This window comes from Capricornis sumatraensis, chromosome 18 (genome assembly GCF_032405125.1).
Source record: "Capricornis sumatraensis isolate serow.1 chromosome 18, serow.2, whole genome shotgun sequence".
Classification (NCBI taxonomy): domain Eukaryota; kingdom Metazoa; phylum Chordata; class Mammalia; order Artiodactyla; family Bovidae; genus Capricornis; species Capricornis sumatraensis.
In genome coordinates this window covers 38,055,308-38,080,282 of record NC_091086.1, presented here as the reverse complement: position 1 = coordinate 38,080,282, position 24,975 = coordinate 38,055,308, and the positions used below count along the sequence as shown (strand labels likewise).

At 40.1% G+C, this 24,975-nt stretch overlaps 1 protein-coding gene across 1 annotated transcript; it reads right to left on the bottom strand.

The window, feature by feature from the left end:
• Nucleotides 1-7,198: 7,198 nt before the first annotated feature.
• Nucleotides 7,199-24,625, bottom strand: TMEM267 (transmembrane protein 267). The gene is made up of 3 exons (XM_068990721.1): nt 24,591-24,625; nt 12,356-12,743; nt 7,199-8,951 (listed from the first exon to the last, which is right to left on the bottom strand). Exons 2-3 carry the CDS (start codon nt 12,665-12,667, stop codon nt 8,616-8,618), a joined length of 648 nt encoding a protein of 215 aa, XP_068846822.1. The 5' UTR covers nt 12,668-12,743; nt 24,591-24,625; the 3' UTR covers nt 7,199-8,615.
• Between the last annotated feature and the right edge of the window lie 350 nt (nt 24,626-24,975).

The window sequence follows — 24,975 nt, the reverse complement described above, 5'->3', positions numbered from 1 at the left end:
AGTCGGACACGACTGAGCAACTTCACTTTCTTTTCACTCTCACTATACTAAGGTAGTGTTCGCCTTGCCCAGTATCCTGCATTGGTTATAAATGGTGCGTATCCAGATCTAGTTTGGTTTTTGTTCTTTTTAGTCGCACCCAGCGGCATGTGGGATCTTAGTTCCCCGACCAGGGATTGAACCTGCACTCCCTGTATTGGCTAAGTGTGCAAGGCAGAGTCTTAACCACTGTACCACCAGGAAGTCCCCAGATCTGTGTAATTACAAGGCTTCTCCTCTAGCTTTTGTAGTGGTGGCGGGTGGGGGAGGGCTGAAGCACCTGAATACGGATAGGAGAGCATAGTGTGATAACCACAAAAGAGAAGAATGCAGAACACTTCACTGAAGTGGAGCCCTTGCTCGATCTTGGAGGCTGGATTGAGAGGATTTGAAATGGTTTACCAACAGGACACAGGGCTTCCTAGGTGACAGAGTGGTAAAGAATTTGCCTGCCCATGCAGGATGATGCAAGATGACGTGGGTTCTGATCCCTGGGTCAGGAAGGTCCCCTGGAGGAGGGCATGGCAACCCACTCCAGTATTCTTGCTTGGAGAATCCCATGGACAGAGGAGCCTGGCAGGCTACAGTCCAAGGGGTGGCACAGAGTTGGACACGACTGAGCACACACATGCAGGCACCTACTCACACCTACAGGACACAATGGAGGTGAGTCTTGAAGGAAGAGTAAGAGCTACTCTGACACTTAAGTGGGGAAGGAAGAGGCTGCTAGTCCAGTGCCCAAAGGTGACTGGAGCACGGTTCATTCTAGGCACTGCAGAGAATCCAGTGGTCCATGCAGAGAGCTCAGACCTGATCCAAAGGGCTGCAGTCAACTGGAGAGGGACCACATCCCTGCTCTGCTTAAGGTAGGGCTCATTTTGCTTACATAGTATTTCTAGTGCTTTATTCTTAGATTATGAGCAGCCAGATTCAGAGGCAAGTGGCACTGAGTACACAGGCTTCTTCCTGCTGCTGTGCCTCTACCTCTGAAGTTCTTCATGGAAAGCCCATGTGATTACGTGACTGCCGCTAAAACACAGGTGCTCTTGGATCAAGCTCCCAGTTAAGAGTCTCCAAGAAAAAAGGCAAAGCTGATTATGCCAACTTCAGGCTTAAACATTTCAATGCTTCCACGTTGCCCTCAGGATAAATTCCAGCTCCTTAACAGGTAAACAAGGTTTTCAGCTGACTGCCATCAACCCTCACCACCCTCCCACCTCAAACACCCTGCTCCAGCAATGCTGAAATTATCTACAATCTGCAGTCTCTCTAGGCATTTTTTTTTTTTTTTTTTGCATTCTCTCTAGGCTTTTGTGAACACTGTTTCCTCAGGCTTTGGGGATCTCCCACCCTTCTCTCATCACCTCACTCTCACCTTCACTGGGGCCCTCCTCCTTTTTTTTTTAGTTTCAGGGAACTCCCCTTTCTTCCTTAGTGGGACATCAGAGGCCCTGAGCTTGCTTACAGCAGCACTTACCATGCTGCTCTGAAATGTCCTGGCTCCTGCATGCCCCACTACTAGCCTTGCTGTTCTTTTAATATAGAGATAGTGTCATTTTCACCATTAGAAGATTAGTTTTTAATGCAAGGCCTGCAATACAGCAGGGACACATTAAACATTTGTTCCACGGCTGACTAAACCAGTGTTATGTGAGGGCTGGTACAGTGTTCATTTTCACCCAGAGGAACGATGAATGTTTAACTGGCCAAGACATTTCTGAATTAAACAGTTTTTTCACGGAGAATAGAGAAAGCATTTGTATGAAGATTTGGCAGTTCTACATGGAAATAAGAGAGAGAAATAATCAGAGGTGTTACTAGCTGGGGGAAAAAAGGACATTATTACCCCAAGGTTAACTCAGACAAGGCAAGTTGGAGGTCATTTCCCCCAGAAAGTGAGGATACCCATGACTAGGACAGGAGATGAGGAGTCTGGAAAGTAAGAGCAGGGTTTCCCTGGTGGCTCAGAGTAAAGAATCCACCTGCCAGTGCAGGAAACACAGGTGTGAATCTGGTCTAGGAAGATCCCAAATGCCATGGAGCAGCTAAGCTTATGTGCCACAACTCTCAAGCCTGTGCTCTAGAGCCCAGGAGCCACAGCTACTAAAGCCTTAGTGCCTCGAACCTGTGCTCCACAAGAGAAGCCACTGCAATGCGAAGCCTGCGTACTGCAACTAGAGAGTAGCCCCCTGATCACTGCAACCAGAGAAAGACCCAGCACAGCCAAAACATAATAAATAATGAGATCAGGAATTCATAAAAAAGAAGAGCAGAAAGGGGGCCTTCGAAAACACCTGGCCTGTTGCTGATTTTTAAAAAGGACGAATGACTTGTTCATAGACATCAGGGCTCGGTTCAAAGGGCAAGCAGGATAATGGCCCCGAAGATCTCTACGTCCTAATCCCTGGAACCTGTGAGTGTTACCTTACATAGCAATTCATAATGTGATGAAGAACCTTGATGAGGAGCTTAGCCTGGCTTATTTAGATGGATGCAATCTAATCCTTTGGGCCCTTAGATCAGAGAATCTTCCCCAGCTGTGGTCAGAGGGAGACATGACTATGGACAGAGGAGCAGAGGGGAGCAAAGTGGAAAGGAACCTGACCTGCCATTGCTGGCTTTGAAGACGGGTGGCGCCATGAGCCAAGGAGTGCAGGTGGCGTCTAGAAGCTGAAAGAGGCAAGTGAGCTGCTCCTCCCCTGGAGCCTCCAGGTGAAGGCATCCAAGCCAATGTCTGGGCTGCAGCCCAGTGAGACCATATGGGGTTTCTGACATACACAATTGTAAAGTAATACACCTGTCTGTTTTAAGCCACTGAGTTAATGGTAATTTGTTATAGCAGCAAGAGAAAAGTAATAGAGGCTACACATATCATAAGCAGGCCAGACAGGCAGGCTTCTCATCTCTACTTTCTTCTCACTCTTCTGTAATATTATTACCCTTTCAGAGATCTTTGGGGGTTATTTAATCCCGTCTCACTTGGGTTGATCTGTCCAGATAGGAACATACGGTTTGCAGAGTGGTTTGCTGTTTCGCATGCTAGAAATGGCAGAGCCATGACTCACCTGGGGATCCAGTAAGTGGTTAAGACTCCGAACTCCCAATGGAAGGGGCCTGGGTTCAATCCCTGGTCAGAGAACTAGATTCCGCATGCTACAGCTGACAGTTTGCGTGCCACAACTTAAAAAAAAAAAGACATGGCATAGCTGAACTAATTAATTAAAATACATTAAAAAAAAGAAATGTGGCAGAGCCCTTCCCGGAAGAATTGGCCTGGAGCTTATGCAACACTTTGTGAGGCCAGATCGACCAAGAGCAGCCCTGTGCCAATCAGTTTAGAATCTAGAGAAACAACATAGTCTTTGCTGGCCATGGGACAGGCCTAACACTGAGAGACTATTGTTATCGACTGGGCAAACAGCCATGGAGGTCCAGGAAGAGGGAACTGTGGTATTTGCACATGGCTTTCCAAGAGCAGGGCCTCTGCAGCATGCATTGTGGTCCTGATAGGGTTTCTTATGAATGCTTTATATCAACACTATGTGTGGTCTGTTATATTACCTTTATACCACACTTTATGCTTTATCATCACCGAGATATTTATGGAAATATCCTCTGACTTCCACTTCATGAGTATGGTATCAAAACTGCTGATCTGAGAACCTGGACAGTGCTTAAAGTAAGTCAAATGAATACTGAATGAGTAAGGATGTGTAAATTCAGATGGGTGTTTTCTTGGTGAGCTCACACAGATGTCTAAAGAAGACTGGAGTGTTAGAGGCCTTATCTGACATTCCCTTCCTGTTCAGCCTTGGGGCTGATGGGATTTGAATGCTACCCAGACCTTGAAGCAGCAACTGGTGCTGCTGGGTATGTAAGCTAAATAACTCCTTGCAAGGTCACTCAAAAGGGTAAAATGCCTCAGAAACCCTTTGGTTATTATCATGATTCCTGGGAAGTAAAAAAAATGCCAAGGGAGACATGTGGCAATACCTTAGATTTATGCAAAGTGAAAAATAACAGTGGAGATTGATTATTAACAAGAGTTTCTCAGATCAGTGGAATGCTTTGAGCCGGACTTGTGGTTGCATCTAACATGGACAGATATTCTGAGCCTTGGCTTGTCCAGTACATTTTGGGAAAAAAATTGTTTGGCAGTGAGCTAAGTTCTAAGTACCCAGGTGAAGTTAGCTGGCATGAACTGTACTAGGCCAAGTCAGCATGGTTCCATAACTACTTTAAAGACATGTGATCTTAAGGAGAAAAAACTGGGGAAAGCAGACTAAGGATTATTCTGGGTTGACTAACTGGATGCTATACAAGGAAGTCTGGAGTATCAGGGTGTTGAAATAGTGACTTACAGCATTGCACAGGTAGGGGCCAGGACAGAATTAAATGTACCCAGCAGCTACCCACTCCAGAGTGTTCTGGCCTGGAGAATTCATGGACTGTAGAGTTCATGGGGTCACAAAGAGTCGGACACGACTGAGTGACTTTTACTTCACTTTCAGCAGCAGGCTAGTGGACCTGCTGATAAAGGAAAGTTAAGAAAAAATTAAAGGTATCACTGAAGAGAAGGGAGGGGAGGAAAATGAAGTTAAACAGGCTGGGTCTGGAGTAGTGGCTCTTAAAGGATGGTTCCTGAACAGCAGCAAGAGCTGCTGGGAACTTTCTGGAAATGCAAATTCTGGGGTGGGTCTCAAGCAGTCCCTATTTGAATGTTTCATAGGTGATCCTGTTGTATGTTAGAGAACAACTGGTCTAGAAAAAGGAAACAAAGTTGGAGATCTCAGAGATGCCCAGTGTCACCTGAAAGAGGCACAGAAGCCTGTTGTCCTGGCAGATGGCTGATGTGATGTGGTGATGAGAGTCAGTGGCACAGAAGGAGATAAAAAGTGATCCAGTTGTTCATATCATCAAAGAAGGTGAAGCTGAGTCTTAAGAAGGTAGTTTGCATGGGTGAGGAGGATTTGGAGCAAATAATATAATGAGATATCAAATGAAGCAGACTGAGAATTGTGATGGATAAAAAGTTTAGCTGTGACAGTAGTGAGCATGTACCAGAACAGCCCCTATTCCTCTCCCCTTCAGCTGGGAAAAAAACTAAGTAATTGTTCCACCAGCCAAAAGAGAAAGGAGCCAAGAAGTATGTGCCTGACTGGGAAGAAGAGGCTGCCTGGGAGAAGAGGGGTGTAAGTTAAAGAAGGGAAGTGAGGATAATGGGAGTTTTAACCCATACACTACAGGGGTTCTTCAGTTCAGTTCAGTTGCTCAGTCGTGTCTGACTCTTTGCGACCCCATGAATTGCAGCACGCCAGGCCTCCCTGTCCATCACCAACTCCCAGAGTTCACTCAGACTCACATCCATCAAGTCGGTGATGCCATCCAGCCATCTCATCCTCTGTCATCCCCTTCTCCTCATGCCCCCAATCCCTCCCAGCATCAGAGTCTTTTCCAATGAGTCAACCCTTCGCATGAGGTGGCCAAAGTATTGGAGTTTCAGCTTTAGCATCATTCCTTCCAAAGAACACCCAGGACTGATCTCCTCCAGAATGAACTGGTTGGATCTCCTTACAGTCCAAGGGACTCTCAAGAGTCTTCTCCAACACCACAGTTCAAAAGCATCAATTCTTTGGCGCTCAGCTTTCTTCACAGTCCAACTCTCACATCCATACATGACCACTGGAAAAACCATAGCCTTGACTAGACGGACCTTTGTTGGCAAAGTAATGTCTCTGCTTTTCAATATGCTATCTAGGTTGGTCATAACTTTTCTTCCAAGGAGTAAGCATCTTTTAATTTCATGGCTCCAGTCATCATCTGCAGTGATTCTGGAGCCCAGAAAAATAAAGTCTGACACTGTTTCCACTGTTTCCCCATCTATTTGCCATGAAGTGATGGGACCAGATGCCATGATCTTAGTTTTCTGAACGTTGAGCTTTAAGGCAACTTTTTTACTCTCCTCTTTCACTTTCATCAAGAGGCTTTTTAGTTCCTCTTCACTTTCTGCCATAAGGGTGTTGTCGTCTGCATATCTGAGGTTATTGACATTTCTTGGACTAGATCTGATAGATAGAGTGCCTGATGAACTATGGATGGAGGTTCGTAACATTGTATAGGAGACAGGGATCAAGAGCATCCCCATGGAAAAGAAACGCAAAAAAGAAAAATGGCTGTCTGGGGAGGCCTTACAAATAGCTGTGAAGAGAAGAGAAGAGAAAAGCAAAGGAGAAAAGGAAAGATATAAGCATCTGAATGCAGAGTTCCAAAGAATAGCAAGAAGAGATAAGAAAGCCTTGCTCAGCGATCAATGAAAAGAAATAGAGGCAAACAACAGAATGGGAAAGACTAGAGATCGCTTCAAGAAAATTAGAGATACCAAGGGAACATTTCATGCAAAGATGGGCTCGATAAAGGACTGAAATGGTATAGACCTAACAGAAGCAGAAGATATTAAGAAGAGGTGGCAGGGGTTCTTAATCTACTGCTTAAAGAAAGTAGGCTTGGGATGAGTAAAAAACAGTTTATTGGTAGAAGCTCTCCTGAGTAGCCAGTATAACAGAAGTGGCTCAAGAGAACAGTAGGCTGGGAGGTCAGATCAGTGATACAGCCAAGAGAGAAACATTACAAGAAAGGAGAATGTCTAGAGAACAGAGAAAACACACACGTACAAGGACGATACGGCATAAACTGTATTGCCACAAGCTCTTCCGCTAAGAGAAGGAACAAAACGGTGGCATGGGAACTTGGTCACTATATCTCTACAGGTTACAACCACTGCTTTCAGAGACCACTTAGAGGACAATAAATGTTTCTGATGGTGGAGGTAGGAACAAAGATAAAGCCACACTTAAAATCTGAAGTTACTGTTTAAGCAAGGAGACATGGTCAAAGTGAGTTCCCACCCTAATGAAGTTAGGACAACCTCCAAAATGCCCAGGTGACATTCTTATTTAAGGCCCTATATTTTTATGATATTAATTTGTTTAATACAGAGAAGGGAAAAAAGGGAGAGTTGTGTAATTCAGTCAGAAAAATTACACAAGATAACTTTATTTCCATGGATTTCTAAAATCAAATGCTTTAAAAAAAATCTCTACCTTAATCAATTTACCCCCACTATATAATGTATACTATTAAACCAACCAAATTGACACAGTAATTGCTCTGGAAAGACAAGAATGGATTGTAAGGGTGAATTATTTTATAAAATATAACAGATTGCAACCAATTAGTTAACAAGAAGAAGAAAAACTAAAGAGCCTGACCCTTTATAACAATTTATAGAACTCTGTTTAACTTAATAAGAAAAATCTGCTTTGGATAAGGCATTGCTTCATCACTTCATCACTTCTTAGAGATTAAGGCACAAAATCACCAGCATTACAAACTCAAACGTGTAAGAAAATCTGAAGGCAGCAGCTGGTACAAATGCTACAAAAACAAAAACAGGTGCTTTGGGGGCACCTGTTATATCAAAGTAACATTAAACTGCAAATGTAAAGCTTACAGCAACTCAATTTTCCTTCTCCAATGAAGGTTAATTATTTTTAACAGAAGATCAACTTAAAGAACAGAGGAAAAAGCCAATCTCTTAATACTACCTTTTTTGGAAAAAAAAAAAAATTGTCAGTATTAGGCAAATTTTTAAGAAATGACTTAGCTGGTATAGTATTTTAGAATAGCATATAAACAAATTGATAGCAACTAAAGCAATTTAATGGCACATTCAGGAGCTTACATTTGAAATGACATTATTGGTTAGGTCCTTTTTTGTGAATTCTATGGTGATGAGTCAAGTATCAATATTTTGTTAATGTTAACTTTAAACAAATATTTTGTTAAATTTAGTTATATTTTTCAAAACAGTTAAAACCCCAACACATGAGATTTGACGGCAAAGATACTGAAAAATAATACTTCGGTAGAATGTTACTACAGCCAACACATTATAATAATTCCCCAAAGTTATTTCTGAAACAATAATCTAGGTCTAACGCTATTGTCTTTTAAGAATATTATAAGTGCACTAAAGCAGTTTCTGGCAGTAGTCACAACTCACTAAAGCACTTGGCAAATGAGTCAGGATCAAAAATATATAAAATGAGGAAACGTTAGCATTCATTATACATCTTATTCATAATCTCATTTACTTTGCCCATTTTCTTGTTTCAATATCTCAGGAAAACTTGGAGCCAAATAAAATGCTAACATTTCACAAATTAATCATCCTAAAATTTGAGCTGTTTTTCATCAGGAAATGAATTACCTTAAAGGTATATTTCCAGAAAACTTAGTTGGATGTTAATCTAATAATATTAGTAAAGCCAGATAAAGAAAAGAAATAATAAAATATACCACAGAGTGAGTGAAACTCTGATATTGCACTACAGTGTTATAGAAGAAAGGAATACAACAAATACAGATAATTTTTAAGAAATGTACATGCCTCCTGAGCAAGAGGATTTAGGAATTATTATAATTACTATAAGTACCTAACATGTGTTTTAAATTCACTTTAATGTTGGTTGTCATTGTCTCAATCAGTGGTTCTCAAAGACTGCCACGTGGTTATCTCACACATCAATATGAATTCCATGTTTTGAAGACATCATTTGTCTGGTCCCTGTGAAATACATAACGAATGAACAGATGTGAGGTAGAGATGATGTGATTATTACATAAAGCCAAAATGGCAAAGGAGAAGTTTTTCCAAATGGGCATATCCACAAGCCATGGCGAATTCCATCTCGGATGTGGTGTGAGGTCCAGGATATAAACAACATCCAGGGAAGAAAGCACCATGAGTCTTTGAGCTTGAAGAAGTGCATTGTAAACTTTAGGGTCAGAACCACAGTGGGTATCACAGTAGAACAGTGAAGGAAAGGGCGTCGTGGAAGACTCAGAGCAGCCTGCAGGGAGAAAGCGGTAGCTAGTATCATCTCCTTCTTGGCAAACAACACTTTATAGATGCTGCCTAACATCGTAAGTATGTGTTTTCCTGCAGGCTACTGGAAATGCAAAGGGAACATTATCTATGTCACCTCCAAATACACTTTGCACTAAAAATGAAATCAAGATCTCAAGAACATGTAACTTTTTAAAGTTTCCTACTATGTGCTTAGAAAAGTCACAATACAATTTATATCCTAAATGTATGGTTAGAGTAAATTTGGAGTTTTAAAGGATTGTTTGGGGCCCTGCTGCTGCTGCTGCTAAGTCATGTCAGTTGTGTCCGACTCTGTGCGACCCCATAGATGGCAGCCCACCAGGCTCCCGTCCTTGGGATTCTCCAGGCAAGAATACTGGAGTGGGTTGCCATTTCTCTCCAGTGCATGAAAGTGAAAAGTGAAAGTGAAGTCGCTCAGCTGTGTCCGACTCTTTTTAACCGCAAGGACTGCAGCCTACCAGGCTCCTCCGTCCATGCGATTTCCCAGGCAAGAGTATTGGAGTGGGTTGGGGCCTCTAAAAGCAATGAAAAAGTCTCACAATTGAATAAAATATGCTTCAATTAAACATAAAAAACTGTGAGGTATAGTTGATTTACAATGATATATTAATTTCAGGTATACAACATAGCTATACAATATTTTTATTGGTTATATTCCATTTAACATTGTTATAAAATATTGGTTATATTTCCTGCTCTGTATGTTACATCTTTGTATTTTAATTATTTTATACTTAATAGTTTGTACCTATTAATCTCTTTCTCCTATTCTGCCTCTCCCCCACTCCATTCTTCAATTAATAAATACATAAAGGGGAGTATTTTTGTTGTAACTATTTTATATTGGCCTTGAATACTTTCAAATTTATTTACAAAAGCATTAGAAAGTGTATTATTTTAAACATGATTTGAAAGTTGCATCAAATAAACCAATAGAATCTCTAAACTATTGTAAAAATGTAATCAATATCTAAACGAATGCAAGTTTTTCAGGCTTAATTCATGAATGATCCATGGGAAACTCTTGGAGATGATGAAGGACAGGGAAGCCTAGCGTGCTGCAGTCCATGGTGTTGCAGAGTCAGACATGACTTAGCGACTGAACAACAACAACTTGCTAAACATCAATCAAAGAGTTTATTTATTCTACATTCTTATTCCCTCTCCCTTCTCCATATTTTTAGTTGCCTATTTATATTTTGTCAAAACATAAAACATTTCTGCATTATGCCGTTTTAGTATCCACCTCTGTTTTTAAGTTCCATGCTGTGCTGTGCTTAGCAGCTTAGTCATGTCCAACTCTGTAACACCATGGACTGCAGCCTGCCAGGCTCCTCTGTCCATGGGAATTCTCCAGGCAAGAATATTGGAGTGGGTTGCCATGCCCTCCTCCAGGGGAATCTTCCCAACCCGGGGATGGAACCCAGGTCTCCTGCATTGCAGGTGGATTCTTTACCATCTGAACTATCAGGGAGCTACTGGAGTGAGTAGCCTATCCCTTCTCCAGGGGATCTTCCTGACCCAGGAATCAAACCAGGGTTTTAAGTTCTATACTCACAGCATAACATGCTTCCCAGTAATAGGGTGGGATGGGGGCGCCTATGGTAGTCACTGCTTGGAGGAGAGCAACGGCCTCCTGTTGAGATGATTAGTAGTTATGCTCTGGATGTGTGGACAGATATTGACTATTTATATTAATAGTTTCTAAGGAAGAAACTTCCCTGGTGGTTCAGACAGTAAAGAGTCTGCCAGCAAGGCAGGAGATCCAGGTTCAATCCCTGGGTAGGGACAATCCCCTGGAGAAGGAAATGGCAGCCCACTCCAATATTCTTGCCTGGAAAATCTCATGGACAGAGGAGCCTGGCAGGATACAGTCCACGGGGTAGCAAATAGTTGGACACAACCGAGCAACTAACACACATACACAAAGAGGAAACGATATTTCTGTTGCTTGCCTGATTTCTAAAATGTTCATGTAGAACCTTTATTCATAGATAAATAATAAAAGAAGGATATATCATAAAACCATAGAAGTAAAAATAGATAGGTCTTCCGAGGTTGCACCAGTGGTAAAGAACCCACCTGTAATACAGGAGACTTAAGAGATCCAGGTTCCATCCCTGGGTGGGGAAGATTCCCTGGAGAAGGACATGGCAACCCACTCCAGTATTTTTGTCTGGACAACCCCATGGACAGAGGAGCCTGGTGGGCTACAGTCCATAGGGTCACACAGTCAGATATGACTGAAGTGACAGCTTGCCCGCAAAAATAGGTAAATTCCTACCAGTCCTGCTCTAGGACATGATTTTTCCTGGTTCTGTTCTTCACTTACTTCATATCCTGTGCTTGTCAGAAGTATGTGAAATGCTGCCCCGATATTATTCAATTAGCATTTGTCTTATACTTGTGCCCTTGCTTACTGCATATATCACTTACAGAAGCAGTTTGAGAGGCTCTGCAGGGCTGGAGAAAGCATGCATTCAGGAGGCCTGTGTGCAGTTGATAACACCAGACACATGCCTTATGAAGGTAGTCAGGAGACAAATCTATGGGTTTGCTTCTCCACATTCTGATACCATGAGCTAATGGGGACAAGATTTAGGGGGTCTTAGTGTGCTAATGGGCTTTCCAGGTGGCTCAGAAGGTAAAGAAATTGCTTGCAATACAGAAGATGCTGGAGATATGGGTTTGCTTCCTGGGTTGGGACTATCCCCTAGAGGAGGGCACGGCAACCCACTCCAGTATTCCTGACTGGAGAATCCCATGGACAGAGGAGCCTGGCGGGCTACAGTAAATAGGTTGCAAAGAGTCGGACAGACTGAAGCAACTGAGCACAGCACAGCATAGAACTTAATCTTTCCTTCAAGACTTGGCTAATGGATAACCAACAGTGTCCTAGTGTACAGCACAAGGAACTCTATTCAGTATTCTGCAATAAACTGTAATGAAAAAGAACACTTAAAAAAGAATGTATATATATGTTTAATGATATATGTTTAACTGAACCACTCTGTTGTACAGCAGAAATTAACACAACATTCTAAATCAACTGTACTTCAATTAAAGAAAAAAAAAAGACTTGGTTAAAACATCTCCTATGAAGCCGGAATGGAACCCCTCAGTTACAATCATTGAACTTTGCTGTGGGCACATCCACAGCACTTTGTGATGTGATATAATGTGGTCAGTAGCATATCTGAACCCTCAGAAAAGTGTTTGGTGCTCAGAAAAATTGGATGAATGGGCTTTCTTGTTTTAAAATAAGGCTAATCTTCTCTAGCTCTAACTAAACTGATGCTATAAATATCAATATCATGGCATCAAAGAAATCAAAGACCAGAAAAATTAAACATATACGCTTCTTACCTTTAAAGACATGGATCCAGATAGCAAAAAGTGATCTATATCAATAACAGAGGCTAAAAACCCAGCTAAAATGATTTCTCCAAAGTCAGTCTTCTTCCTGATTCCAGTGACTATTGCCCATGACCACATGCCAATCACGCAGTGTACTGAATTATCTGCAAGTGCACGAAGCCAGGCATTTTGTTGAATTATGGGAAACTGAAGAAGTCTGTCAGCTACTGCGCAGAATAAGCCCAGACCAAGGCTGGAAAGAAGAGATTCAGTGCTGCACGACTGGAGTAGAGCATGAGTCTTCTCAGTCTCTGATGCCATTGCAAACAGTATGTCAGTACATGCTAAAAGCCATCACAAAACAAACAGCTTGTTCTTGTTTACATTCCCAGTCATCCTAAAATTGAAAGGAGAGAAAAATATTAATGAAGACTATGGGATGCCATATGATATGTAAATAAAAAAATTCCAGCAATAATTCTAGAAATATAAAATCAAGTTGTAAACATTGGCATTTCTTCAACTGCTTGCTTAGTTTTGGCTGTGCTGGGCCCTCACTGCTGCCCAGGCTTTTCTCTGGCTGCAGTGAGCGGGGGGCTACTCTCTAGCTGTGGTGCAGGGGTTTCTCATCACGGTGGCTACTCTTGTTGTGAAACTCAGGCTCCAGGCACCTGGGCTTAGTTGCTCGGCAGCATGTAGAATCTCCCTGGACCAGGGATCAAACGAGTCCCCTGCATTGGCAGGTGGATTCTTATCCACTGTACCACCAGGAAAGTCCTTTTTTCTCTAACTGTTATCTGTGATTTCATTTTTTACCCCCAGCTTTATTGAGATATAACTGATACACAGCACTGTGTAAGTTTAAGCTGCAGAATGTGATGATTTAATATACATATATGTCGTGAAATGATCACAATACAGTTAGCATATCCATTACTTCACATGGTTACCCTTTGAGTGTGTACAGTGAGTACATTTTATGATATACTGTCTTAGAAACTTTCAAGTATTGAAAGAAACAGTATTTCTTAAGTTTATATATAATAAGCCACGTGGCCCAAAGAGAACAGATTAGCCTTGTAGGAACAACTGTTTAGATGGTAGCATGTATCAAGGGAAATTTAAGAAAACCTGCTGGCAGATTAGTATTACTTTGAAGTCATCAAATCTTTCTTTCAGCAATGTGTACTACAGAGTAGTGGGCATCCACTCCAGCAACTGCTTTTCATACTTTTTCTGATAACAGCATCACCTTCCTTTGGGAAAAGTGCTCATCACAATACCCAGAGTCTGGAGCTGACCAATTAGAACTCCCTGCCTCCCTTACTAGTAGTAGTGATTAAATAGCAATGACTAATTAGTAATAATTTTATAGTAGTGAATAGCAGTGATTACTCTGCTGATGAAGGTGACCCCAGCTAGGCCAACTGGACTCCTTATCAGAATTTTTCCAAGTGGAGCTGATGGAGAAAATTCTTTTACTTCTTATGGAGCATGGACTCCACTACATGGAAGAGCCTAGGAAAAAAGAATCATAAGGACATCAAGTCCTCAGGACCAATCTCTAAGGTTCTCAGAGCAGCCCTGGTTTCTGCAACTCACCTTTCACTTCTATAAGCTACTTCAGGATTTTCTCAATGAGTCCCCATTTCCTTACTATTATTTCTAACCAAAGGACCTTAACTGGCATAAAAAGGCAATCATAATTCTGAGTGCTCACCTGGCATACAATATTGAGGTCACTTATCAAGTTATTAATATTGTGTAATACCTGAAGTTTTTGATTTGTATTGTTGTGTCTTAGTTCTGAGCATTAAAGACTAAATGATTTATTGAGAATGATTCAACTTCCATTCTGTAATAAAAACTATACATAGATCACTGTATATATTCTGTATACATATATTCTAACAGTTTATAGAGAAATGCAAAACACCTAGAATAGGAAAACACCTTTAAAAATGTCTAAGTTGAAGGACTTGCATCATCTGACTTCAAGTCTTACTATAAAGTTACATAACCAAGAATGTGGTGCCATTATGAAGATGGACAAATATATCAGTGCAACAGAATAGAGAGTGGGTTCAAACAGATCCACACACATGGTCAACTGATTGTTGACAAATATGCAAAGGAAAGTCAATGGAGAAAAGACACTCCTTTCAACAAATGGTGCTACAACAACTGGATATCCATATGCAAAAAGAATGAACCTCAACCCATACCTTCCTCCCTATATAAAAATTAACTCAAAATGGATCACAGTAAAAGTAAAACAAATCTATAAAACTTTTGGAAGAAAACACAGGAGGATATCTTTGTCCTTGGGTTATACAAAGAGTTCTTGGTAGCAGTATCAAAACTCCATTGTTTAAAAAAGTTAATAAATTGAGCTTCATTAAACTTAAGAACTTCTGCTCTTTGAAAGACAATGTTAAGAGAATTGAAACATAAGACATAGATTGGGAGAAAATATTTGCATATCTCATATTTGATACAGGATTTGTATACAGAATAAAGAATTCTCAAAACATGATAACAGAAAAACAGGCTGATACAAAGATGTATCAAAGATTTGAAAAGGTACTTTACAAAGATGATATACAAATGGTCAATAAGCACATGAAATACGCTCAACATCATTAATTATTAGGGAAATGGAAAGTAAAACCACAATGAGATTCCAAATGTAACTATCAGAATGGATAAAATTTAAGGCTGACCATTTCCAAATGTTGGCAAAATGTGGAGCGATCAGAACTCTCACACATTATTGATGGAAATGTAAAATGATACAACCACTTTCCAGTTTCTGAGAAAGTTAAACATACTCCTACCATATGACTCAGTCATTCCATTCCTAGGTATTTACCTAAGAGAAATGAGAGCAAACATCCACACAAAGACTTGCACATCAATGCTCATAGCAGCTTTTTTTTTTCTTTAACCTTTAGCTTCAAACTGGAAAAACCCAACTGGAGAAACAAAATATGGAGGGAAAAAAAGCCTACAGTAAAAGCCCATAGGGTGCTTCCTAGGTGGCACTAGTGGTAAAGAACTCACCTGCCAATGCAGGAGCCCTAAAGAGATGCAGGTTCCATCCCTGGGTCAGGAAGATCCCTTGGAGGAGGGCATGGCAACCCACTCCAGTATTCTTGCCTAGAGAATCCCTTGGACTGAGGAGACTGGCATACTATAGTCCATGGGGTCACAAAGAGTTGGACACGACTGAAGCGACTTAGCACAAAAACTTATAGAACTGTACAAAGAATGAACCCTAATGTAAACTGTGGACATTAGTCAATAATAACATATCGATACTTATTAATTGTATCAAATGTGTGTGTGAAATGTAATGTATGTGCATGATCAGTTTTGGCCAATTCTTTGCAACCCCGTGGATGGTAACCTTCCTGGGCTGACCCAGGAAGATCTGCGTCTCCTGCATTGCAGGCAGATGCTTTACCGCTGAGCCACAGGGGAAGCCAAACAAACATGCCACACTCTTGGAAAAAGTTAATAATAGGGAGAAATGTGTAGAGGAAGAATGGATATATGGGAATACTTTCTACGCTGCTCAATTTTTCTGTAAACCTAAAACTGTTATAAAACAAAGTATTTTTAAGAACCAAATAAAGTATGGGAAAATGTTATAATTGTTAAATTTAGGTAATGAATATGTTTTAGTTCATTATACTCTGCTTTTAAGTTTGAATTTCTTATCTAGAAGTGTTTTTTTAAAAACTACCTAGTATGATCCCACTTATATAAAATTCTAGAAAATGCAAGAAAGGAGGGGCAGGAAGGATTAAAAAGGAACATAAGAAAACTGGTGAGACAGATTCATTACTTCATTCCCTTGACTGTGGTAACAGTTTCATGGTTCAGAGTTTCATAGCCACACCAAAATGTATCAAACCGCTCATTTTAAATATATGCAGTTTATCATATGTCAATTATACTCCAATAAAGATGTTAAAAAGTTAGGAAAATATACTTTATTGTCAGTAACAATAGCAACCTTTCATGTAAGGAGCAATCTGAAAACAAGGAAGAGATTATGGAAATAAAAAACCTGACTGCCCAAATAAAAAGTCAAAACAAGCAACTCATAGTAAAATGAATGCTTAAAAAAACACAATTAATAAAAATACATTCAAAGAATTTTCTAAAAGCTTGAGGGAGAAAAAAAAAAAAGGACAAAGAGTTGGACATTGCCCTCGTGGTCCAGTGGCTAATACCCCATGCTCCCAATGTAGGGGGCCCAGGTTTGATCCCTGGTCAGGGAACTAGTGGAAAAGGAAATGGCACCCCACTCCAGTACTCTTGCCTGGAAAATCTCATGGACGGAGGATCCTGGTAGGCCTTAGTCCCTGGGGTCGTGAAGAGTCGGACACGACTGAGCAACTTCACTTTCACTTTTCACTTTCATGCACTGAAGAAGGAAATGGCAACCCACTCCAGTGTTCTTGCCTGGAGAATCCCAGAGACGGAGAAGCCTCATGGGCTGCTGTCTATGGGGTCACACAGAGCTGGACACGACTGAAGCAACTTAGCAGCAGCAGCAGCAGGGAACTAGATCCCACATGCTGCAACTAAGATCCTGAGCAGCCAAAAATATAAAAATAATAAATATTAAAAAATAAACAAAGATAAAATCCTTAAGACCCAAAACAGCAACAACAGTTACCTGCAAAAGAAACAGAGTGTAATTTACCCCAACACTGAACACTGTGGGACAATTACAGAGCTCTGAGAGAACAGGACTACGACAACAGGGACTCTAAACGTAACTAAATCATAGCATCTATGTGACAACTGTGAATTTTAAGATTTTTGCCTTAGAAATTATAATACTTATATATAATTTTTTGGGAAAAAATAATCAAGGAGCAGGTTTTAAAAAATTTTATGGGAAGAAGAGAAAAACACAGAAAACTTGCTCAATATAGCAAAGTACAAAAGTAAACTATCAAGACAATTTTACTTCCAGCCTCACATACCAAAAAAGAAAAAAAAAAAAAAGGAAACAAACACGTCAAACACAAATACTGTAATAGATGTGAATGTATTAAATTTCTCTATAAAGAGACAGCTTGGAAAAGAAAGAAACATCTATTAAGTTACTGTTCATAAGAAAACATCTCAAACAAAAAGTCTCAGCAATATTGAAAATAAAGAGCTGAGAAAATATCTAGAAAACACAAACAAAATTAAGCAGCAGTGGTATTAGGCTGGGGCAAAAGTAACTGTAGTTTTTACATTGTTGAACTTTGCCATTTGATGTTGGAATACACTCTTAAATGTGGTTATGTTATATACCATTTTAATGTACATTTCTCGCTTTGTTTTTCACCAGTGACTTATTACTTGCTGTTTATTTTACATTTATTTTAGACTATGGAAATGATGTTAGACAAAAAGCAAATTTGAGTGATTTTTAAAATCGAGTTCCAAATGGGTCGTAAAGCAGCAGAGACAACAAGTAACATCAACAACACATCTGGCCTAGGAACTGCTAACGAACGTACAGTGTAGTTCAAGAAGTTTTACAAATAAGACTAGGGCCCTGAAGCCAAGGAGCATAGTGACCGGTCATCAGAAGTTGACAGTGACCAACTGAGAGCTACCATCAAAGCTGATTCTCTTACAATTACGTGAGAAGTTGCTGAAGAACTCAACATCAACCATTCGACAGCTGTTTGGCATTTGAAGCAAATTGAAAAGGTAAAAAATCCCAATGAAGTGGGTGGCCTCAAGAGCTGACCAAAAAAAAAAAAAACCAACACCATCATTTTGAAGTGTTGTCTTCTTTTATTCTACGCAACAACAATAAACCATTTCTCAATCAGACTGTGACCTGCAAGGAAAAGTGGATTTTTTATGAAAACCGGTGGCGACAAGCTAAGCAGCTGGACAGAAAAGAAGCTCCAAAGCACTTTCAAAGGCCAAAGTTGCACCAAAAAAAAGGGTCATGGTCACTGTTTGGTGGTCTGCTGCCAATCTTATCCACTATACCTTTCTGAATCCCAGCAGAACCATTACATTTGAGAAGTATGCTCTGGTTGTGGATGCTCACTAAGTATTTGTTGAATGAATTAATGAAAATTCATCATACACTGTATCTATTATCCACCAGGTATTGCCTAGTAAATGCTTAAATGGCATTTAGTAAAATGCACCATTTTTTCCTGGAAATCTCCATTTTTAGCAAGTGTGAATACCAGGTAATTCTTATGTTCACTAAACATTAAGAATTGCTAGGTTATAAGAAACCAAAATGAATGAAAACCAAGAAACATTACCTTTAAAGTCAGACACAGTACAGCTATTATAATACTGTTCTGGCATTTCTAATCAATGCGATGAAGCAAGCAAGTGTTGACTTAAAAAACAGTCACAGCGTAAAAATTGAGAGTTACGCTTTATCTGGTGGGGATTTTTAGGACTTCAAGCCCAGGAGATGGGCATCTCAAGTAATCCTGTGAGAACAGCTAGGCTTGAGGAAGAGAGGGGCGGAGCCAGGTTATATAGAAGTTTTACAACAAACAGCAGGTAGTCTGAACATCAAAAGATTACTGTTAGTTAAACCAGATATTCCAACTTAAGGAATTTAGTGTTCTATGTTTGAGAAGATGCAAGAGTCTGGGCTCACTGAAATCATTCATTTGCATCGCAGCAATCCTGGGCCAGTATCTTGTGTTTTTCACATGTTGAGGTCTCTTGAGCTGACTCTAGGGAGTGGCTGCAATCTGATGGGTATGAGGTTGCAGGTATTCTTCTCTTTCCTGAGTTCCTTTAGGGCTCAGGAATTCACAATGGCAAACGGAATGGATGATGACTGTGAAATCCTTGTTTACTGGCAGAAAATACTCCATTTCTTGGGGCTTCCATCTGCCTGCAATGCAGGAGACCAGGGTTCGAGCCCTGGCTCAGGAAGACCCCCTGGAGTAGGAAATGGCAACCCACTCCGGTATGCTTACCTGGAGAATTCCAGGGACAGAGGAGCCTGGTGGGCTACAGTACTCCTTTTCTCAGAAGAGATAGAGGGAGGGAGAGTGAAAATGTATCATTACCCTCCTTAGGAAGAAAAAGACAATTACATTAATTTGTAAGTGAAATGACTGCCTATTCAAGATAATAAATTGAAAACTGTGAGAATTTAGAGCTTCTTAGATCTTGCTAGTGGTAAAGAACCTGCCAGTCAATGCAGGAGACAAAAGAGATGGGTTTGATTCCTGGGTTGGGAGAATCCCTTGGAGGAGGGCATGGCAACCCACTCTAGTATTCTTGCCTGGAGAAACCCATGAACAGAGGAGCCTGGCAAGCTACAGTCTATAGGTTGCACAGAGTCAGACACAACTGAAGCAACGTAGCCTATCCTAGAATTTAAGCTGCAAAAGGTGGCTTAGCCAAGCCTAGAATTTAAGTTGCAAAAGGTGGCTAATTCAAGATAAATTATACCAGCAATAATCGTAAAGGGAAAGTGCAGGAAAATGAACATTCATAACAGCAATAAAAACTCAAATATCAAGGATAAACAGATAATGCACCACACATGAAGAAAATGACAGAACTGTATTATGTTAATTAGCTTTGTAGAGCTCTGTGGCTTTGTGCTATGTTCCAGTTAAGCTGGAAGTACACTTCCCAGAAGCCCCTTCCTCGGATGTGTAGTGCCGTCTGTAGGAGACTCTGTACATGGAACTTGGAAAGCAGAAGTGAAGCGGCAGCCATATTTTTAAACTCTGAAGGTTGCTGCTAGACACACTGTGGAGGTTGCACGTGTTGTTGCTGATCTGTCAGCTCACCTTGCTTGCGTGAGCAGGCTAGGTAGGCCTGCAGTTCCTTCAACTCCCACCATATCGTCCTTCACCCTCTCCAAGTCCTGGGCCTCTCCTGCAGGTCACCCACAGCATCGAAACTAAAGCCGGTGAGAGGCCAATGCAGATTGCAATGTCCTTGTTCTCACCACATCCACCTTCCCGTCCCAGCTGTCTAGCTGACATGCTTCAGGCCCAAAAACAGACTCAGAGGCAACTGCCTGCTCTCCCAGTCCCTACAGTTACAGGTCTTTCTTATTCATTGGCATGCAAAGTGGTTTTGCTTCTTTGATGGAACTTCACTGATAACAAGAGCCAGACCATTTTACTGAGTAAGAAGACAACATTGATGGTATTACTGTCCTCATATTAATCTATAAATTTAATCTACCTCTAATCAAAATCATAACAGGGATTTTCTTTTAGCAGCTTCACAGACTGTTTTCAGACTGGCATTCAACATCAGGTGGTGCTAGTGGTAAAGAACCTACCTGCCAATCCAGGAGACATAAGAGAAGCAGGTTTGATCCCTAGGTTGGGAAGTACCCATGGAGAAGGAAATGGCAACCCACTCCAGTATTCTTGCCTGGAGAATTCCATGGACAGAGGAGCCTGGCGGGCTACAGTCCATTGGGTTGCAAGGACACGACTGAATAGACTTAGCAAGCAAACTTGCAAAAGGAAGAGTGATGTGAACACTGAAAGGTGAACACAAAATCTGAGACAGATCAAGTGTGTGTTTGCAGAAGGGGGAAATGTATGTACCATTCCAAATTGGTAAGGAACAATTATTATTTTACTCAGATCCTATGTCAGTTAGGTTTCTTAAGTACATGGAACAGAAAGCAGTCTGGCAATAAAAGTAAAAAGCATTTATTAAAAGGATATTGGGAAATCACAGACTTGCCAGGTTTCAAGAAACAAGTTTCAAACTATACCTCAAGCACCTCAGTGCACATGACACCAGACACTTGCAGTGAAGACCTCCCTGCCCCTGAACCCAGCTTACACTGCTTAACCCATCACCAGATATTATCACTGGCATTGCTGCTAGTTCTGCCTCATCTGCTGCTGTCATAAAAAAATTCTTAGAGTTCTGTTTCTTTGCTCTCAATACAAAATTCAGAGTTGGGCACTGCCTGGGCCTAGATCACATGCCCATTCCCGAGCTGCAAGGGAGGTTGGAAAAGATAGTATTTGGCCTTTTCCGCATAACTAGTAGAAAGTGGTTCTTTTCTCCTTCTACATGCATTAGAAGAGGAATCTCAAATATATACTATACTGAGCAGGATAATGACCAGTCTGCCATGGTAATGGGTTCTGTTACAAAAGGTTTTAATTGCTAAGTGGTTCTGAAAAGGCAATCATCAGGTGAAACCTGAGACTGGATCATCTGTACAATGCTCATTTTTAAATGGCAGAGTTGTTTAAACAACTTTAGATTTCAAAATGTCACATTCACATGGATTAGAGTGTTATATTAATAATACAGACCATTTCGCTGGTTAAATTAAGAGAGGGAATCAGTTTGACTGACTAGCTGCCTGGAAATTTTCCATGGTCAAGTGAGCTTTTGTAATCAGTTTGGTACCAAATTTGGGATATTTACATGAATTTGTAAACAGACTTCTACATAGTCCAGCTGGCTAGACTTTTAGAGAGGAGCTCAAAAATATTTTAAAAATACTGATAGACACTATTGTATAAAAATGTAAACTGCATGGCAAAGTTAAAGACTAATACATGAAGGAAATTTTGAAAATTTATGATGGAGAAAGATATGAAGCCTTACTTTACAAAGAGTTTTTAAGATTAGCGAGAAGATGGGACGGCCCAGTGGTTAAGAATCCGCCTTGCAGTCCACGGGATGCAGGTGCAGTCCCTGGTGAGGGGGAACTGAGGTCCCACATGCCACAGGGACACCACGCTCATGCGCCACAACTGCTGAGTCCACGCGCTTTGGAGCCCGCACACCACACACAGCTAGAGTTTGTGAGCCACAACGCAAGACCCCACATGACACAATGAAGACCCTGAGCGCTGCAACTAAGATCTGATGTAGCCAAATAAAGAAGAAAAAAAGATTAACAAAAAGAAAAAATAAGTATCTCAATGATAACATGCCTATGTCTAAGAAAAGGCAATTTGGAAAAGGAAGAAATACAAAGATCAAGAGAAGTACTAAAATTTTTCAACTTTATTGGTAATCAATTGAATTGAATTTAAAACAATGAGATTTCAATCTAAGATTGACAAAAGATCACTAATGATCTGTTAGTGATGGGGAAATGATTACTTCATTATAACAGAGTATCAGCAGTTGTATAAATTGGCATAACTTTTCTCAAACAATTTGACAATATGTACCAAAAATGATTAATAAATGAGCAAACACTTTTGACTCAGCATTTCCATTTCTACAAAATTATCCTAAGAAACTAATTAGTTATATATAAAGAGTTACATGTGGATGTTCAGCATGGCATTGTTTATAAGGAAAAGTTAGAAACTATATGTCCAAAATACAGGACTACTGAAATAAATTCCATATTATTATGCAGTCATTAAAAAATACTTATTCCCAATTTACTGACATACTAGATATTAAAATTTTAAAGGTATCCTATAAAATAATATATAAAATATTACATTTTTGTTAAAAATATGTACATCATGTAAAAAATCAGGGAGACTGTTCATTCGACTGGTGGGCTTACATGTGATTATTTTTTTCCTTTCTTTGATTTCCCCCAAATTTTCAATATCTATCATGAACACAAAACCAATAAAACTCCTTTGAAAAGTTAGTTAGAATTAATTAAACTCAGACCACAATTTTAAACGCAGCTTCATAAAAGTATAATTTTTTAAAATGCAGAAATATATATATAGCATTATAAATGTTAATAAAAATATTAGACTATACAACATTAAAAAACATTAATAAACATGAATAAAGTTGTATGCATGCATGCATGCTGTCACTTCAGTTGTGTCCGACTCTGTGTGACCCTATGGTCTGTAGCCTGCCGGACTCCTCTGTCCACGGGATTCTCCAGGTAAGAATACTGGAGTGGACTGCTATGACCTCCTTTAGGGGATTTTCCCAACCCACGGACTGAACCTGTGTCTCTTACATCTCCTGCAATGGCAGGCAGGTTCTTTATCACTAGTGCCACCTGTGAAGCTGTAAAGTTGTATGTAAATCTCATAAGTCCAATTTATAGTATAATATAAAAATAATGTATTTACATTTATGTATTGGTTGACACATGAAGTCTGTATGAAAGATTTCTATATCTCTAAATGAAATAAATTTATGAAGGTTCCATTAATATTTTTAATTTAAATCATTTAATTTAAATAATTTAATTAATAGTGTGAAGAATACTTGCTTTGTAGAGAACAGCTATTTTGTTAATGATATTGGACCCTAAAACAATCTTCAAATTCTTTTGTTGTTTAGTCCCTTAGTCAGGTCTGACTCTCTTGTGACCCCCTCATGGACTACAGCCCACCAGGCTCCTCTGTCCATGGGATTTCCCAGGCAACAATACTGGAGTAGGCTGCCATTTCCTTCTTCAGAGGATCTTCCCAATTCAGGGACTGAACTCTTGTCTCCTGCATTGGCAAGCAGATTCTTTACCACTGAGTCACCAGGGAAACCCCCTCAAATTCTTAGTCATTTTCAAAAATGAAAAAATGAAAATTGTTCTCTAAAGCACAAATATTGAGTTATAGTCTACAGATTCTTCCAGGATTAGGAAATAATGATTTCAAGGAATTTTCAACCAAGAGATACAACCAAAATGCAAAAGAGACCTCCAAGGTCATAATCCTTTCTATATACCTTAAGATTTATAGCTCCATAAGTCATGAATCATTTGTTTCTACTTTGCAATGTAAGCATTTGACATCTGAATGGATAAAGAAGTCAATGTGTTTAAAGGCTCAGTATATAGAAAGTTTATAAAATATTCCTTGAACCAAAGATAATGTCATTATCCACTTAGCTGGATGGAAACTGGGGCACACAAAGCTTGAATTAATGACTAAGCCAGAGATGTGCCACAGCATCAAACAATATCCCCCTCCTTCAGTAAGCTGTGGCCTGTAAATTAGCCCTAAGGAGAAAGGCGGCCAGTCAGGTGGATGAGTGCAAGGAGAACGTAGGCTGTGCACAGTATGCACAGAGTCCTAATGGAACAGCTCTTCTGCCACTCAGACTTTGCTTCCATATGCATTTAATTACAGATTCACTGTCAAATCTCATCCCAGAAAGCACACAGAAATAAAAGGTCATCATCCACCTAACTGCAAATTGCATGATGTCTTTGTAAAGCCATTTTATGACATTCATCTTCTTTTCACTCACTAAACAATTTTCACACCATCAATAAATATATTTAAATGTTACTCACCGTATATTTTACTTGATGAGTTCAGATACAAAAATGATCAGGTAGCTAATGAAGTGTCATGACCAAAATGAAACAAGAAAAGATCACTTAAAGTATTTAGATGATGATCCAAATTTAAAGTGATCTGAAAAAGAAAAAATTGTTTACAAAATAACTATATAGTAGTTTATGAATGGGAACGGATACACATAACAGGGTAGCACAAATCGCATTTTAAATGGAAGGTGTAAGCAGCTTGCTTGATGAGAGAGGAATAAAAAGCACACTTGAGTAAACTCCGAAACAGATCCTTCAGCCGCAGTCAAGCCTTCAGATGCCTGCAGCCCTGCCAACATCTAGAACTGCAACTTTGAGACCCTGAGCAGAACCACCAGCTAAGTCTCTT